Source organism: Anguilla anguilla, chromosome 1 (genome assembly GCF_013347855.1).
Source record: "Anguilla anguilla isolate fAngAng1 chromosome 1, fAngAng1.pri, whole genome shotgun sequence".
Lineage (NCBI taxonomy): Eukaryota > Metazoa > Chordata > Actinopteri > Anguilliformes > Anguillidae > Anguilla > Anguilla anguilla.
In genome coordinates this window covers 18,538,968-18,556,734 of record NC_049201.1, presented here as the reverse complement: position 1 = coordinate 18,556,734, position 17,767 = coordinate 18,538,968, and the positions used below count along the sequence as shown (strand labels likewise).

General features: G+C 37.9%; 2 protein-coding genes across 6 annotated transcripts in view; both read left to right on the top strand.

Moving 5' to 3' along the window:
- LOC118231731 (signal-regulatory protein beta-1-like) overlaps positions 1–17,767 on the top strand; it is a 58,344-nt gene that overhangs the window by 15,340 nt on the left and 25,237 nt on the right. The window contains exons 5-11 of one of the 3 annotated variants that reach the window (XM_035425881.1): positions 1,048–1,094; positions 1,851–1,881; positions 2,749–2,826; positions 13,408–13,485; positions 14,415–14,513; positions 14,609–14,670; positions 14,759–15,886. In XM_035425881.1, the coding sequence (XP_035281772.1) occupies positions 1,048–1,094; positions 1,851–1,881; positions 2,749–2,826; positions 13,408–13,485; positions 14,415–14,513; positions 14,609–14,670; positions 14,759–14,896 (533 nt within the window). In that variant the 3' untranslated portion in view covers positions 14,897–15,886. Of the gene's footprint in view, positions 1–1,047; positions 1,095–1,850; positions 1,882–2,748; positions 2,827–13,407; positions 13,486–14,414; positions 14,514–14,608; positions 14,671–14,758; positions 15,887–17,767 lie in introns of those variants that run through there. The other 2 variants (XM_035425890.1, XM_035425872.1) reach the window with 2 other exon arrangements.
- Positions 10,356–17,767, top strand: part of LOC118231755 (lymphocyte activation gene 3 protein-like) — a 41,986-nt gene continuing 34,574 nt past the window's right edge. For all 3 annotated transcript variants that reach the window (XM_035425951.1, XM_035425945.1, XM_035425935.1), the window contains exon 1: positions 10,356–10,930. In XM_035425951.1, the coding sequence (XP_035281842.1) occupies positions 10,864–10,930 (67 nt within the window). In that variant the 5' untranslated portion in view covers positions 10,356–10,863. The remainder of the gene's footprint in view (positions 10,931–17,767) is intronic.

Genomic DNA, 17,767 nt, shown 5'->3' with positions numbered 1-17,767 from the left:
GACGGAGCCGATCCCCATGCTCGACTATTTGCATTTCCAACACTCCGGGCTGGGCCTCCTCTGTGCTCTCCAGCTATAGGCTGGCCAGCTGATCTGCACACTTAAGGTGTGTAATTGACTCGGGTGAAAGTGGGGGCTGATTTTGGGGGGGAGGGTGTGAGGGGCAGGCTGGATTTAAAATGACTACATTACTTACATGTTTTTCACACCAATGAACAATTTACACACAAATCCACCACCCACCCTTGCTACATGATCTCCAAGAATGGTTTGATATCTTCATGTTGGACGGTCATTTCTTCCAACCAGGCAAATAAGTACTTATGGACTGATCCACAGACCCACTCAATGTCTCTTGAGATTAGTGACTCTCAACCTGGTAAATTAATTGTGACAGACAAACTTTGTTTTGGGAGTTGGATGAATCTGAAGAAGAAAAAATGAATGTGGAGGAGAACAACCTCTCAGGCCGAGGGCACTGTTTAGCAAACCTAAAGTTAGTTTACAAGGACAAATGCAATAGTTTCCTGTTGTGATTGGATGTCCTTCACATTCTGAATGGAGCAGTAAAGTACATTGGTGCAGGGGTTATCATTTTTCTCAATGAAGAGAATGCGTCCCAAATAACGATATTGCAAAAGATCTTGATTAAATCCACATGATCCATTTTCCTGAGTTACCCCTCACAGGATTGGAGGAGCTCCAGACAGGGCTATAAAATAATGAGCGGGCTGTAACACAAACATGGTGGTTTGCTGCATCATGAGCTTAGCACTGATCCTTTGAATCTGAAGCAATACGTTGTTGTACACTTTGATAAAAGATGCCCTTTTATTCTGACGTGTGCTTTTCTGCCTCCTCATCAACCTCAGTGTGTCAGTGACTAAACTGTTTCAGTAAAACTAAACTATTTCTAAACACACAAACAGATGTTATGTTATCTGTCTCTTTAAACCAGATTTATTGATTGGTTAAAAATTATGTTGTATCTTCTAACCTGAATATCTCTGAGCTCTGTTTTAAATGGGCTTTATTTATTTTCCCCAGGTGTCAGTGGTTCAGAACTTACAGTGTACTCCAGTGCAGGAGAGCTTGTCAGTTTACCATGCAACCTTCATGGCTCTTTTAACTGTTCCTCACTATGTGGACCTGGCACAGTGGACGATCACCAGACTCTATTGAATTGGTCACTCATGGAGTGGTCAACGCTGAAAATCAAAAGATCGTTAGAATGGAAAGGTCAGAGATGAAAATCAAAAGAAATCTGGAAAGCTGAGAGTGGGAACTAATTGTTCTTTGCACATTAATGATCTTACCAGTGCTGATGCTGGACAGTACAACTGTCGACTGTTTCAAAGTACAAAACATTATAATGCTTTTGTTATTAACTTGTCTATTCTCAACAGTAAGTATTTCCATTTGGAATTTGTAAGATTCTCTCAGTATGATGTATGAATGCAGCTGACTAATGATTATGCAGTTAACTTTAACATAGTGTCATTTCCTACTAAAAGAATTATTTGTATTAACTAGCTTCATAAGCCTATTTTCTGAGCATGTGCAGTAGACATGTAACTATATCTCATGTTTCATTTTCAGTCTCTGCGTCCTCTCCAGTGACAGAACTGAAGATTGGTAGTACAGTTACTCTTGTCTGTAAACTCCACAGCCCTGGGTCTTGTGGAAAAAGCATTAGAGTGAGCTGGGTTAGTGAGACAGGAGCCCCACTGCAGGGAGACAGGCACAAGCTGTCAGAGTCAGAATGCTCCTCCAGTCTGACTGTGACACTTGAGCACTCAGACCGCAACATGAAGTGGAGATGCCAGCTAACTGTGGAGGGGAAGCTGAAGGCCTCACACAGTTACACCACCATCTTCCCTGGTAAGAGCTGGCTTTCCTTCTTGTTAGAAGATAACAGAAGTTACTTACCATTCATAATAGTATCAGGACAGTATGTACTTTTAAATCAAAATTATTTATTTTGTGTGCATTGAATATTTTAGCTGCAAACATAATTTTAAATAATTGGGTCAGCTATGTTTTTCATCAGTTTTCGTCTAAAAGTTGTCTTCGTAAAGGAATGTATGGGGAGATGGTTTCATTTTTAATATTTTTGGAGGACAGACAGATTTACCAATTTCAAGTTTACTTCATTACTGTTTACAGGCCTTTAAAAATAATCATAATGCAAAATATTAAATATTAAAATACCACAAGAACACAACAACACTGTTTCAGTTCTCACAAATGCTGCATTTCTTACTGTGCGTGCCGCTCTCCCATCCACTTTCATTGCATTGTTTGGCACATTGTAGCTAGCTAACATTACCCAGGATTTAACTGACCCTGCCGCACATTATATTTTGGTATAGCTCAGTCAAAACTTGGTCAGTGTCAAAGATTTCACTCGAAAAGTCCAAATAGCTCTTTCTAGTTTGTTTTCTTGTTTTTGCATATCATCAAAAACACAAATGTGCAATGGTTGAAAGATGGAGCAATACGTTGTTGTACACTTTGATAAAAGATGCCCTTTTATTCTGACGTGTGCTTTTCTGCCCCCTCATCAACCTCACTGTGTCAGCGACTAAACTGTTTCTGTAAAACTAAACTGTTTCTAAACACAAAAACAGTTGGTATGTTATCTGTCTCTTTAAACCAGATTTATTGATTTGTTCAAAATTATGTTGTATCTTGTAACCTGAATATCACTGAGCTCTGTTTTAAATGGGCTTTATTTATTTTCCTCAGTTGTCATTAGATCGGAACCTACAGTGTACTCCAGTGCAGGAGAGCTTGTCTCACACAGTTACACCACCAGCTTCCCTGGTAAGAGCTGGCTTTCCTTTTAGTTAGAAGACAACAGAAGTTACCTGCCATTCATAATAGTATCAGTACAGTATGTACTTTTAAATCAAAATTATTTATTTTGTGCGCATTGAATATTTTAGCTGCAAACATAATCATAAAAATTGGGTCAGCTATGTTTTTCATCAGTTTTTGTCTTCATAACATTTTCATCAATATGAGGTTCACTCTTACATGCATTATTAACATTATTGGGCCTCATTCACAAAACTTTTCTTAAACTATTCTTACTTTTGTTCTTAAAAATGTTCCTGAGAATAACCAATATGGGATTCATGACACATGTGCATACCTTTGTTTTTGTGCATATCCCAGGTGTATGAGATGAATGCTGACAGTAAATTTTATACGCAATCCTGTTCATGTGATTAACATACAGAAACAGCCATTAACAAATACAGATAAGAAAATAAATATGAATGCTGAAATGTTCATGAAACATTCTTGCGCAGTTTGCGATCAAATGTGATTGTACACATGTTTCGTGAATGAGGCCAAATGAGAACACCAATGGCATATATTTTTTCCTATCTTTGTATCAGTCGAACATCCAAAAATAGTAGTAGTGAGTTTTCATTGTTTCTTGCATGAGTGGTAAATCAGTTCCATTCCCCTTTTTCCTATCCATTAACATCATTTATAGAAGGCATAATAAATTTATTAAAGGGCACGCAATAGATGAGAACGAGGAGGGTTAATGTGACATTGCAGCTTTTCAAAGCAAAGTGAAATGATAAATCTATGGTATGTTGTCAAACTAGATCAGATAACATTTGAATTATTGGAATCCGACCACCCCTGCAACCTTGCCCAAGATAAGTGGGTGTGGATAACGTATGAATAGCTGGAGAAACTGACCACAAAATCTGTCTGTGCCCTGTCTCAGATAAAAATATGAGAGATGTCTGGATTGACTCTGGAGTGGCTATATGTGTGGCTGTTGTCCTGATTGTGGTATTGATCATGATATGCAAAAGAAGAACAGGTAAGGCACCATTTTAATCAGTCCTAGTTTTAGACCTAAACTGCCTCATAATTAGTTTTGCATTATAATACAAACTTTTCCCATTATTTTTTCCCACCAACCAACTCACTCACCCACCCGCCTGCCCGTCTACTCACTCACTCACTCACCTAACCACCCACTCACCCACCCACCCATCCACTCACTCACTCACTCACCCACCCACCCACCCACCAACCCACCCACTCTCTCTCTCTCTCTCTCTCTCTCTCTCTCTCTCTTTCTCTCACACAGTCTTCCATTGTGTCTCTTGTGTTCCTTCAGTAGTGTAGTCAATCTTTTGGGACCCTCCAGCCAGACACCATCACTGACCTGGGGGTTGAGGTTGGGGGGAAGGCTGGAGATGTGGGGTGGGAACAGGGGGTGGAGTGGTGCTAAGATCATCACTTTCTGGACTTTCTCTCCATTGCCCTGCTCAAAGAGGCATGGCTGCTCTACTTCAGTTCCACACTTAGTTAGCAGGTGGATGAGAATCTAAAAGTGACAATCTAAAGATTTGCACGCTTATAATCTTCTCAGAAAATACACAACAAAAGTTGTCAATTGCAGCTTAAAAACCTCTGTTAAGAATGTTACATTGGGGCACAGGATTTCAAATGCGTACTACTAGAAGCCAATGCTGTTAGAAGTGGAATGACAGCTTAATTTATCACAAATAAATTAAATGCACAAACTCTTGCTTATTACACTGACTAGACATATAAAGAACTAAACTGCTCTCTTGTGGAAAAATGTATACATTGCAGCAGAGGTTTTCCAACGCAATCCTGGGGACCCGCTGTGGTTGTTTATTTTTTATTCTGAATACCAATGAGCAGTCAATTGCTCTTAATTAGACACGTTCTGTCTACTGAGGGATGATTTCCCCTCTTAAGGTCACATTATGTCAGAAAAAGCTATGTTTGCCATGAGGAATATAAGTGCGGTCCCCTAGTCACTGAAAATAAGCTATGCGTGAAAACACATTTGCAGAATTAAAAATGAATAGTATGAAAACAACTACATTACAGTCATATCCAAACATGACTAAATCAATTAAAGTAATTACATTGCGAGAACTAAGCATTTTTCAAGGCACATTAGGTGCACAGCGTTGAATTGACTTACCCCTGACAAGCATTAACAATATAATTGATTAGAGCAAAAGCCTTAATATCAGAACATATTTCAGGAATGGTTTTATACAACAGGTCCTACAGGTGATGATATGAAAACACATGCTATGCTCAGACAGTAGATATGGGAAAGGATGTACCTTCAGGATTTTGTGAATCAGTTTTTATTTCAACTAGGGCCAGCATTAAGCAAAGTTACTAATGAGAAATGCCCAGAATAGTGTTTCATCATAGCAGTGTGTATACTGTGCAGAACAGTAAAAAATGCCAGGGCAACATTTAACATATGCAGTAACTGTAACTGAATTATTATTTCCCTTATATACATATCGATGTTACAAGTCATTGCATGCATTTTGCTGGGTGACTGAGAAATTAGGAACGGCGTTTCTGTCCAACATCTCTATATTTCCATAATCCAAAGAGGGTCCAGAGGGCATTTGGTCTACAGGAAACAAAAAAGGTGTAACAGTCAGTTCTCAGCAGTACAGTCTTACACCACTTGTTCTAGTACTACAGCGTGGTTCTGATGGTGCAATTTACACAATGACTACACTGACTGATGTAGTCTGATTGTATGCTACTGACACAGTAATTTACACACTGAAATAGTCTGATTGCATACTTCTGATATAATATTTTACATACTTTTGCATTGACACTAAAATGTAAACACTGATCTTCACTTATAGTGGTGTTTGTGACGACTATTTAATGATGTAGCTTTATCACTGACATTCCTATATGACATATTTTCAGTGTATTATAATTGCTTCAGTGTATTATAAGTGTTTCACACTACACAAATACTGTAGTCTGCCATTTGTGGAAACACCTGCTCCTCATTGTGTCACCTGTCTGTGCTTGTTTCCTCCTCCTTATGTAAAAGATGGTTCCAATAATCGGGGGGATGGCCAGGAGAAGGAAGAAGACAACCAGTCGGGCTGGCAACTCTCGGTACGTGCCATCTATGAAAATATCAGACAAACAGACAGACAGGCGTTCACATCTGAGGGCATGGAGTGAAATGTAAAAATCACTGCAATTCCTAAATGAACTTAAAATATTAACAATCCTGATCATTTGCAATAGTGTTATTTGCATTGAGATGAAAATTGTAGTTGACAGCTTTGTGTTGTGATGATGATAAGTTAGCTCTGTTAACATTCAGCTCCTTTTATGAAACTGTACAATACAAAGCAAACTATTCCTATATTTACTGAATTGTGTGTCATAGACAGTATTTATTCATCCAGACCTGAATAGAGGGAAATTCTAATAGAATAGCTTTGTAACTTCTCCTGATGCATATTTACTGATGCAATTTAGGTTCAGTATTGTGTTCAAGTCAACAAGATCTCTGGAACCTACGCACTTACCAACCACGCAAGTGTTACTTCCTGCTGTTCCTCATTTGTGCTCGCAGCTGAAGAGGACTGAGAGCTGCTGTTAAGGCTCCTCCTCTGTCCTGTACTCAAGTTTACTATTCTCACATACGTATTTGCCTTTTGTTGTTTGTTCTTTTGTTTTTATGTGACAGACAACACCCTCTTTTCCTGACTCCATGCAACACCATGCTTTACACACTGGCATTGCACAATCCGTGGCTTTGATTATGTATCAACGTATCAAGTGCAGTCCCTAAGTATTTGGACTGTGACACAATTTTTGTTGGGTTGCTTGTACTCCAGCACTTTGGATTTGAATTAAACCAATGATGTGAGGAAGGATAAAGAGCAGATTGTCAGCTTTCATTTGAGGGTATTTTCTTCCATGTCAGTCGACCCGTGTAGGAATTACAGCCCTTTTTATACATACAACTGCACCAAAAGTAATTGGACAATTACTGTCAGCTGTTTCTTGCTCAGCTGTGTATCATTGCATAGTTTCATGCACAGGAAAGCAAAGAAAAGGTATAGAATTGATTCTAGGTGTGGACTTTGCAGTTGGGGTCAGTTGCTGTTGTCGCTCAACATGATGACAAAATAAGTGTCAGTGCCAGGAAAGCAGGCCATCATGAGCTGAAAAATCTGAATAAATTAACAGAGACACAGCCAAAACTTTGGGTTTGCCAAAGTCAACTGTTTGATACACTGTTAAAGAGCAACAACACACCGGTGAGCTCATGAATAGCAATGATGGGCTACAGAAGATCACTGAAGTAGATGACTGAAGTAGAGTATACTTTCAATTGTGAAGAAAAAAACCCTTGTTATCTGTTAAACAGATCAAAACACTGTGCAGGATGCTGGCCGAGATGTGTCAAAAAGACTACCATAAAGAGAAGGCTACACATAGCATAACCACAGAGGGTTCACCACAACATGCAAACCACTGCCAAGCCTCAGGAACAGAAGATCCAAGTTATCATTTGCTAAAAAGTACATGAAAAAACTGAGTTCTGGAACAAAGTCTTATGGACAGATGAGATGAGTATTCACCTTTATTTACGAAAGTGATGGAAAGAAGTGTGGAACTAGGAATATTGATAGGAAAGATTAAAGTAAGAATTCAACTTCATTTTTTGTTGAAAGACCTCTAGGGAATTTAAAATCTTTTAGAACACAGAGCAGTTCAGAAGTCCATGAAAAAACTGTCAACAGTCAAAAAACTGTAGCTATAAAGAACTGTAAAGCTGATACTGAAAATATCAGATAAGGTATTACTGAAACAAAGTGCTGCCTATCAGCCATAAATGGAATATAAAGATTGTGCATCAGGGTTTCAGCACTCTTAGTTTAAACATTACAGATTAAACTATGCAATTTAGGCTTCCACGTGGAAGTAACTGTATCTGTGTGGAACAAATTCTTCATTTTTAACCTTTCACAACTTAAATTTAACCATAAATTATGTTTGCAGCTAAAATATTCAATGCACACTAAATAAATAATTTTGATTTAAAAGTACATACTGGCCTGATACTGTTATGAATGGCAAGTAACTTCTGTTGTCTTCTAACTAAAAGGAAAGCCAGCTCTTACAGGGGAAGCTGGTGGTGTAACTGTGTGAGGCCTTCAGCTTCCCCTCCAGAGTTAGCTGGCATCTCCACTTCATGTTGCGGTCTGATCGCTCAAGTGTCACAGTCAGACCGGAGGAGCATTCTGACTCTGACAGTTTGTGCCTGTTTCCCTGCAGTGGGACTCCTGTCTCACTAACTCAACTGACTCTAACGCTTTTTCCACAAGACCCAGGGCTGTGAAGTTCACAGACAAGAGTAACTGTGCTACCAATCTTCAGCTCTGTCACTGGCGAAGATGCAAAGACTGAAAATGAAACATGAGATATTGTTACATGTCTACTCCCGAAAATAGAGTTATGAAGCTGATTTACACAAATAATAATTTTAGTAGGAAATGACCCCATTTTAAAGTTAACTGCATAATCATTAGTTATCTGCATTCATGCATCATTCTGAGAGAATCTGACTAATTCCAAATGTAAATACTTACTGTTGAGAAGAGACAAGTTAATAACAGAAGCATCTTCATAATCGTTTTTATTGTGATACAGTCGACAGTAGTACAGTCCAGCATCAGCCGTGGTAAGATTATTAATGTGTAACGAACAGTTAGGTCCCACTCTTAGCTTTCCAAATTTCTCTTGATTTTCATATCTGACCTTTCCATGAATGACCAATTCAATATAGCTTCTTGATTGTCCATTTCTCCCTGCCCACGTAGTTGATGAACTGTTAAAAGAACCATGATAGGTGAATGGTAAACTGAAAAGCTCTCCCACACTGGAGTACACTGTAGGTTCTGAACCACTGGTACCTGGGGAAAATGAATAAGGCCCATTTAAAACGGAGCTCAGGGATATTCAGATTACAAGATGCAACATAATTTTGAACAAATCAATAAATCGGGTTTAAAGAGACAGATAACATATCAACTACTTTTCTGTTTAGATTTACAGAAACATAGTTTAGTGCTTATACAGTGAGGGTGATGAGGAGGCAGAAGAGCAGACTTTATTTTATGGTGATTATTGAAGTATTACTGCAAGTTTCTGAAAAGGGATTAATATTATGAAGTACAGCTTCATTTCCCATCTAAGAACTTTCCACAAAACAATAGGCCGTAGTTTATTTCTAACTTTTTAATGACTAAGACAATATTATTGCACATAATTGCTTGTCAGGACATGAAATAGACACCCTGGTAACTATTTAAGACCAACTGTGTTTGATTGACATCACGGGTTTACTCAATATATAATGATCCATTTATATTTTACAATTTCTTTAACAGTGCAGTTATACATTTCAGCACTTTTCTTGCATTCCATGTTTTTATTCTTTGTTCAGTGCCATAGACATATATATATATATATATATATATATATATATATATATATATATATATATATAGAGAGAGAGAGAGAGAGAGAGCAGGCAGAAATGCACAAGAGAAATGTATCATATAGGGTTCATTTACTCAGCAGTTGGCTATTTAACAGTTTCCCAGCGTGGCTAAAAACAGTGCAACAGGGTGACATAGATTGTGCGTGATTTTCACTTCCACATTTGTCAGCAAATATAACCACTTACTTTTAAGATCCGTCATTCACAGTGGTAAACAGAGAAAAGAAAAAAAATGACCCGCAATGGAAAGATCAAGTCAAAACACGCTCATTTGCATATCCGTTCTTCTGAATAAAGAAGTATTATTTTGCATAAAGACATTCTCTATTTAAAAGTTCCAACAATAACTAAAATTTAAATAATCTTCTACCAAATTCCTGTTTCATGGAATAATCTCCCATTGCAAAACTCACCTTTTTAGTCAATCCTATAGTAAAACATGTGGGAAGGTTGGATCAGGACCATAGAGCTGTCAGAAGAGCTGAGCTTATGTTTCTGTCACCAGGTCACTGCATGTGAATGTTCTGGATTGCTGTTCTGCACTAACTAGCACCTACTCATATTGCAGCTGGCCATCTAGGGAGCATATGGACACTGTTATACCTTGTTTTTAAAACAACTAAAAATCAGAGATTGATGCTCAAAGAATCTTCAGTGAGATCACTCAATTTAGGCAGACAAGCACAAAGAACTGAACCTCTGTACACCAGTGTTCACTCTTCCAAATCAAATCTCAGGCCATCTTCCGAAATACAGTACATACTTAAAATGGCAAGTTTGTGGCCAGCATACTGCATATCGTCTCATAATTCTGGTTCATAACACTAAGCATGCTCTGAAATTTTCCAGATGTGTTCTCATGCACTTGATGGTGAAGGTAATTTGTATTTGGGATTAAAGCATTCTGAATTCATACATCAAGGAACATCAGAGAATACCCCAGCAGAAAAAAATACCTATGATCCAAAAGAGATGCCAGTGATGCCAAGAATTAGTTCTGGTGAGATCAGTGTGTGCAATAAAACAACATTAAACGACTATAATTTATCGACACCCTCATCTCATCCTATCTTACCACAAATTTGGTAACAAACACAATGTGGATTTGAACTGCAATGTATTAAAATAGCTTGTAAAGTTGTGTTGCACTGTCTGACCCATCCTTCATTTTGTACTGAAAGAGGAAATCAAGTGCAACAGTATAGTACGTACAAAATAAATCATTTTCATCAAAATGGATGGATCAGAAGACTGACATTTAGCTTAGCCGACTTGGTTTCCATTATCCATAACTGAAACTAGAGAAATTTTTCATACTTAAAGTGTGGTGGGTCATCAGGTTACAAAAACAAATAAATTTAAAGAAAAGAAAAAAATCTCTCAAGGCATATTGCGTCACTGAGAAAATGACCTTCCTTTTTCATGCGCTGACACTGACCTGCACCGCTGATACAGTTTGAGAATTGAGATAAGAGAGAAGACAGCAAGTAAGAATGCCTGTGCACATACTGACCGGACTCCTGCCATGGCTACTCTTCAAAATCATACTCCTCTTCACAGGTGAGAGAGAGAAAGTCAGGCATTTTAGAATAGAATAAGACAAGAACCATGTAATGGAATGTATGGGGAGATGGTTTCATTTTTAATATTTTTGGAGGACAGACAAATTTATGATTCCCTTTTATTCTGACGTGTGCTTTTCTGCCTCCTCATCAACCTCACTATGTCAGCGACTAAACCACTTTTGTAAAACTAATCTGTTTCTAAACACAAAAACAGTTGGTATGTTATCTGTCTCTTTAAACCAGATTCATTGATTTGTTCAAAATTATGTTGTATCTTGTAACCTGAATATCTCTGAGCTCTGTTTTAAATGGGCTTCATTTATTTTCCCCAGGTGTCCGTGGATCGGAACCTGCAGTGTACTCCAGTGCAGGAGAGCTTGTCAGTTTACCATGCAACCTTCATGGCTCTTCTAACTGTTCCTCAATTACGTGGAACTGGGACAGCGGTCCATCACACGCATCTATTGAATTGGTCGCTCATGGAGTGGTCAGAGATGAAAATCAACAGATAGCTAGAAGGCTGAGAGTGGGAACTAATTGTTCTTTGCATATTAAAAATCTTACCACTGCTGATACTGGACGGTACTACTGTCGACTGTATCACAATGATGAGGATTATACAGATGGTTCTTTTATTAACTTGTCTATTCTCAACAGTAAGTATTTCCATTTGGAATTTGTAAGATTCTCTCAGAATGATGCATGAATGCAGCTGACTAATGATTATGCAGTTAACTATAAAATAGTGTCATTTCCTACTAAAATAATTATTTGTATTAATTAGCTTCATAAGCTTATTTTCTGAGCATGTCCAATAGACATGTAACTATATCTCATGTTTCATTTTCAGTCTTTGCATCCTCTCCAAATACAGAGCTGAAGATTGGTAGTACTCTTGTCTGTGAACTCCACAGCCCTGGGTCTTGTGGAAAAAGCGTTAGAGTGATCTGGGTTAGTGAGACAGGAGCCCCACTGCAGGGAGACAGGCACAAGCTGTCAGAGTCAGAATGCTCCTCCAGTCTGACTGTGACACTTGAGCACTCAGACCGTAACATGAAGTGGAGATGCCAGCTAACTGTGGAGGGGAAGCTGAAGGCCTCACACAATTACACCACCATCTTCCCTGGTAAGAGCTGGCTTTCCTTCTTGTTAGAAGACAACAGAAGTTACTTGCTATTCATAATAGTATCAGGACAGTATGTACTTTTAAATCAAAATTATTTATTTTGTATGCATCATCAAAAACACAAATGTGTAATGGTTGAAAGATGGAGCAATACGTTGTTGTACACTTTGATAAAAGATGCCCTTTTATTCTGACGTGTGCCTTTCTGCCTCCTCATCAACCTCACTGTGTCAGTGACTAAACTGTTTCAGTAAAACTAAACTGTTTCTAAACACAAAAACAGTTGGCATGTTATCTGTCTCTTTAAACCAGATTCATTGATTTGTTCAAAATTCTGTTGTATCTTGTAACCTGAATATGCCTGAGCTCTGTTTTAAATGGGCTTTATTTATTTTCCCCAGGTGTCAGTGGATCGGAAACTAAAGTGTACTCCAGTGCAGGAGAGCGTGTCTCACACAGTTACACCACCAGCTTCCCTGGTAAGAGCTGGCTTTCCTTCTTGTTAGAAGACAACAGAAGTTACTTGCCATTCATAATAGTATCAGTACAGTATTTACTTTTAAATCAAAATTATTTATTTTGTGTGCATTGATTATTTTAGCTGCAAACATAATTTTAAAAAATTGGGTCAGCTATGTTTTTCATCAGTTGTCGTCTAAAAGTTTTTGTCGTAAAGGAATGTATGGGGAGATGGTTTCATTTTTAATATTGTTGGAGGACAGACAGATTTAACAATTTCAAGTTTACTTTATTACTGTTTACAGGCCTTTAAAAATAATCATAATGCAAAATATTAAGTATTCAAATACCACAAGAACACAACAACACTGTTTCAGTTCTCACAAATGCTGCATTTCTTACTGTGCGTGCCACTCTCCCATCCACTTTCATTGCATAGTTTGGCACATTGCTGCTGGCTAACATTACCCAGGATTTAAGTGATCCTGCCGCACATTATATTTTGGTATAGCTCAGTCAAAACTTGGTCAGTGTCAAAGATTTCACTCAAAAAGTCCAAATAGCTCTTTCTAGTTTGTTTTCTTGTTTTTGCATATCATCAAAAACACAAATGTGCAATGGTTGAAAGATTGAGCAATACGTTGTTGTACACTTTGATAAAAGATGCCCTTTTATTCTGACGTGTGCTTTTCTGCCTCCTCATCAATCTCACTGTGTCAGCGACAAAACTGTTTCTGTAAAACTAAACTGTTTCTAAACACAAAAACAGTTGGTATGTTATCTGTCTCTTTAAACTAGATTTATTGATTTGTTCAAAATTATTTTGTATCTTGTAACCTGAATATCTCTGAGCTCTGTTTCAAATGGGCTTTATTTATTTTCCTCAGTTGTCATTAGATCGGAACCTACAGTGTACTCCAGTGCGGGAGAGCTTGTCTCACACAGTTACACCACCAGCTTCCCTGGTAAGAGCTGGCTTTCCTTTTAGTTAGAAGACAACAGAAGTTACCTGCCATTCATAATAGTATCAGGACAGTATGGACTTTTAAATCAAAATGATTTATTTTGTGTGTATTGAATATTTTAGCTGCAAACATAATTTTAAAAAATTGAGTCAGCTATGTTTTTCATCGGTTTTCGTCTTCATAACATATTCACCAATATGAGGTTCACTCTTACATGCATTATTAACATTATTGGGCCTCATTCACAATACTTTTCTTAAACTATTCTTACTTTTGTTCTTAAAAATGTTCCTGAGAAAAACCAATATGGGATTCATGACACATGTGCATACCTTTGTTTTTGTGCATATCCCAGGTGTATGAGATGATGAATGCTGACAGTAAATTTTATGCGCAATCCTGTTCATGTGATTAGCATACGGAAACAGCCATTAACAAATACAGATAAGAAAATAAATATGATTGCTGAAATGTTCATGAAACGTTCTTGCGCAGTTTGCGATCAAATGTGCTTGTACACGTTTCGTGAATGAGGCCAAATGAGAACACCAATGGCATATATTTTTTCCTCTCTTTGTATCAGTCGAACATCCAAAAATAGTAGTAGTGAGTTTTCATTGTTTCTTGCATGAGTGGTAAGTCAGTTCCATTCCCATTTTTCCTATCCATTAACATCATTTATAAAAGGCATAATAAATTTATTATAGGGCACGCAATAGATGAGAACGAGGAGGGTTAATGTGACATTGTAGCTTTTCAAAGCAAAGTGAAATGATAAATCTATGGTATGTTGTCAAACTAGATCAAAAAACATTTGAATTATTGGAAACTGACCATCCCTGCAACCTTGCCCAAGATAAGTGGGTGTAGATAACGTATGAATAGCTGGAGAAACTGACCACAAAATCTGTCTGTACCCTGTCTCTCAGATAAAATTACGAGAGATGTCTGGATTGGCTCTGGAGTGGCTGTTTGTGTGGCTGTTGTCCTGATTGTGATATTGATCATGATATGCAGGAGAAGAACAGGTAAGACACAATTTTAATCATTCCTAGTTTTAGACCTAAACTGCCTCATGATTAGCTTTGCATTATAATACTAACTTCTCCCATTATTTTTGTAGTTCAAAGGAAGACGGCACATAATCCTGTTTCACAGAGCCACACAGTTACCGATCAGAACAAAGTGAGTGAATATAAGTTTCAGCTAAATTCTGTTTTCACGGCACTGTTGTTTTGCAGTACACCTGCTATAATATATTATTTGTATGCAGGGAGAGAGTGAGGACACCGTTACCTATGCTGTGGTCAATCCCTCTGCCGGTGGAAAAAGGAAACAAGACCAAGAAAGTGCTGTGCTCGAAACTGAATATGCCATCATTAAAACCTCGCAGAAGTCAAATAAACCGTGATACTTCCTAACGTAGAAGGCTTGGAAATGACTGTAGACTCGTGCATTTAAGTCCTGCAGCGCTTTGGGAACTTTTAGCAACACACTTCAGTGGTAACAATCTTTTGTTTCACTGTTGACAAGGCAAAGGTGCTTGGCTCATTATGCCAGCAGTTTAGGGGTTGCCTACTGCGTACAGGAAGCTCATTAACTACTGAGTTTAGGATGAAAGGTCTTGGCCTCACAGGTGAAACCAAATGGAAAAGCACCACAGAACATTTCATAGAGGGGCTAATGGAAGGTGAAATTTTTAGAGCTCTTTAGGTCACTTCAAATTCACAAGCTCTGGGCTCCGCCTCCCATTGTGCAACATGTGGCATATCATGCAATTCACTGTAAATTTTACGCAATATAGTTTCTTGTATAAGTATTTCTCTTTAGCATTGTAAGCATGTCAACATGGCAAAGGTGTTTGGCACCATGTTGGCTGGGGCGGCTGATGACTGGATGCCAGTTAAGCACCGGCTTTGGATAATCATTTCTTCATAAAAGAAACTAGAGAAGGTGATAAGAATAATTTTAAAAAATTATATATACATTTTTTTTAAATTGGAAAAATATAGCTATTATGCAGCATATTTGCGTGCAACATTCCACGTCATGTTTATGAGTGTATTAGCCAGATGGAGCTTCATTTTTTATAGTTATATGTTTATTTAACGGCGAATTGTGATAATGCAGCTCCTTTTGCTATTGGTAGATAAGTAGGTCATTTTTACATTGTTCTGTATTAACTGGCTTTCAGTTCAGCAACATTTCCATGGTACAGTGCTACATGCAAGTATTTAATGTATGGAACACACCCTGGGTGTTCCAGCCACCATGTTTGTTATCTAATAAATTAGTCCTAAATTAATCTTCATATGTAATACTGTATAACCTGGTTTGGAGTTTGTCTGTGGACGACAATGATATCCAATATGTGTGGAAATAAAATTATATCAAAGCCAGACTCTGTTTCTCCAGTTTCACTCCTGTTCTGGTCCTGCACCTATAAGAAAGGCTATGTGCATATGTGATTAACGTGTGTTATAGTGTACTGAAGCACTTCACATTAAGTCAGTGGAGCAAAGTGAAACGTTCTGTGAACTGTTCCATCCACCAGATGGGGCTATTAGTTTTTTTCTATTTTTTTTTCCCATAATCTTTTATTTAAGCTTAAAATAACAGACCATCAAATATGTTCAGTTCAAAATGACAGGATAAGTACAAAAAAAAACATGATTTTGAGGCACATTTCTAAATGAGTGATAGGCACTTTTGATAGGCATGTTGCAGTTATCTTGTTTTCGCACATGAGAACATTTCTGTGATGTATTCGTGAGTTTGTTCAGTTTAATTTGATAGGATTACAGGTATTTCTCAGAATGTACAGGTTATCCCAGTTCTCAGAGATTCTTTGAAGCATCAATTAAAATCCCAGCTTTTACTGGTATGTTCTGCAGCAAAATGAATTACAGTTATTGTTTTCATTCAACCGTATCATATCCATGCACACACAAATATACCCTTTAAATCTCATTCATGTAGGCTAAGGAACCTTTCAGAAACTGTTAATGAACCAAATACCTGGACTTACAAGTTCACGGACCAGAAATATCACCCTTCAGTCTAAGCTTTTGGGTATTTTAACATTTGCAAAGCAAAGCTAGTATTATTCAAATGGATTGCAACATCTACAGTATAAATGGAATATTTTATATTGCATTATATTAAATAAAATTATGGCTAGATTTGTGGATCTGGCTTTCATTGAATGCCTGAAAAAGCTCTCTAGTGTTGTAAGAGCTGGCTGTCCTTCTTGATAGAAGATAACAGAAGTTACTTGCCATTCATAACAGTATCAGGACAGTATGGACTTTTAAATCAATTTTTTTTATTTTGTGTGCATTGAATATTTTAGCTGCAAACATAATTTTAAAAAATTTGGTCAGCTATGTTTTTCATCAGTTCTCATCTTCATAACATTTTCATCAATATGAGGTTCACTCTTACATGCATTATTAAAGTTATTGGGCCTCATTCACAAAACTTTCACAAAAACACTTTTGTTCTTAAAAATGTTCCTGAGAAAAACCAATATGGAATTCACGACATATGAGCATACCTTTGTTTTTGTGCATATCCCAGGTGTGTGAGATGATGAATGCTGACTGTAAATTTTGTGCGCAATCCTGTTCATGTGATTAGCATAAGGAAACAGCCATGAACAAATACAGATATGAAATAAAAGATGAATACTGAAATGTATTGAAATTGGAAACTGACCACCCCTGCAACCTTGCCCAAGATAAGTGGGTGTAGATAACGTATGAATAGCTGGAGAAACTGACCACAAAATCTGTCTGTGCCCTGTCTCAGATGAAAATATGAGAGATGCCTGGATTGGCTCTGGAGTGGCTATATGTGTAGCTGTTGTCCTGATTGTGGTATTGATCATGATATGCAAGAGAAGAACAGGTAAGGCACTATTTTAATCAGTCCTAGTTTTAGACCTAAACTGCCTCATAATTAGTTTTGCATTATAATACAAACTTTTCCCATTATTTTTTTCCCACCAACCAACTCACTCACCCACCCACCTGCCCATCTACTCACTCACTCACTCACCCACCCACTCACCCACCCACCCACCCACTCACTCACTCACTCACCTACCCACACACCCATTTACCCACTCACCCACCCGCCCACCCACTCACTAACTCACTCACTCACTCACTCACTCACCCACCCACCCACCCACTCACTCACTCACTCACTCACTCACTCACTCACTCACTCACTCACTCACCCACTCACCCACCCAGCCCACTCTCTCTCTCTCTCTCTT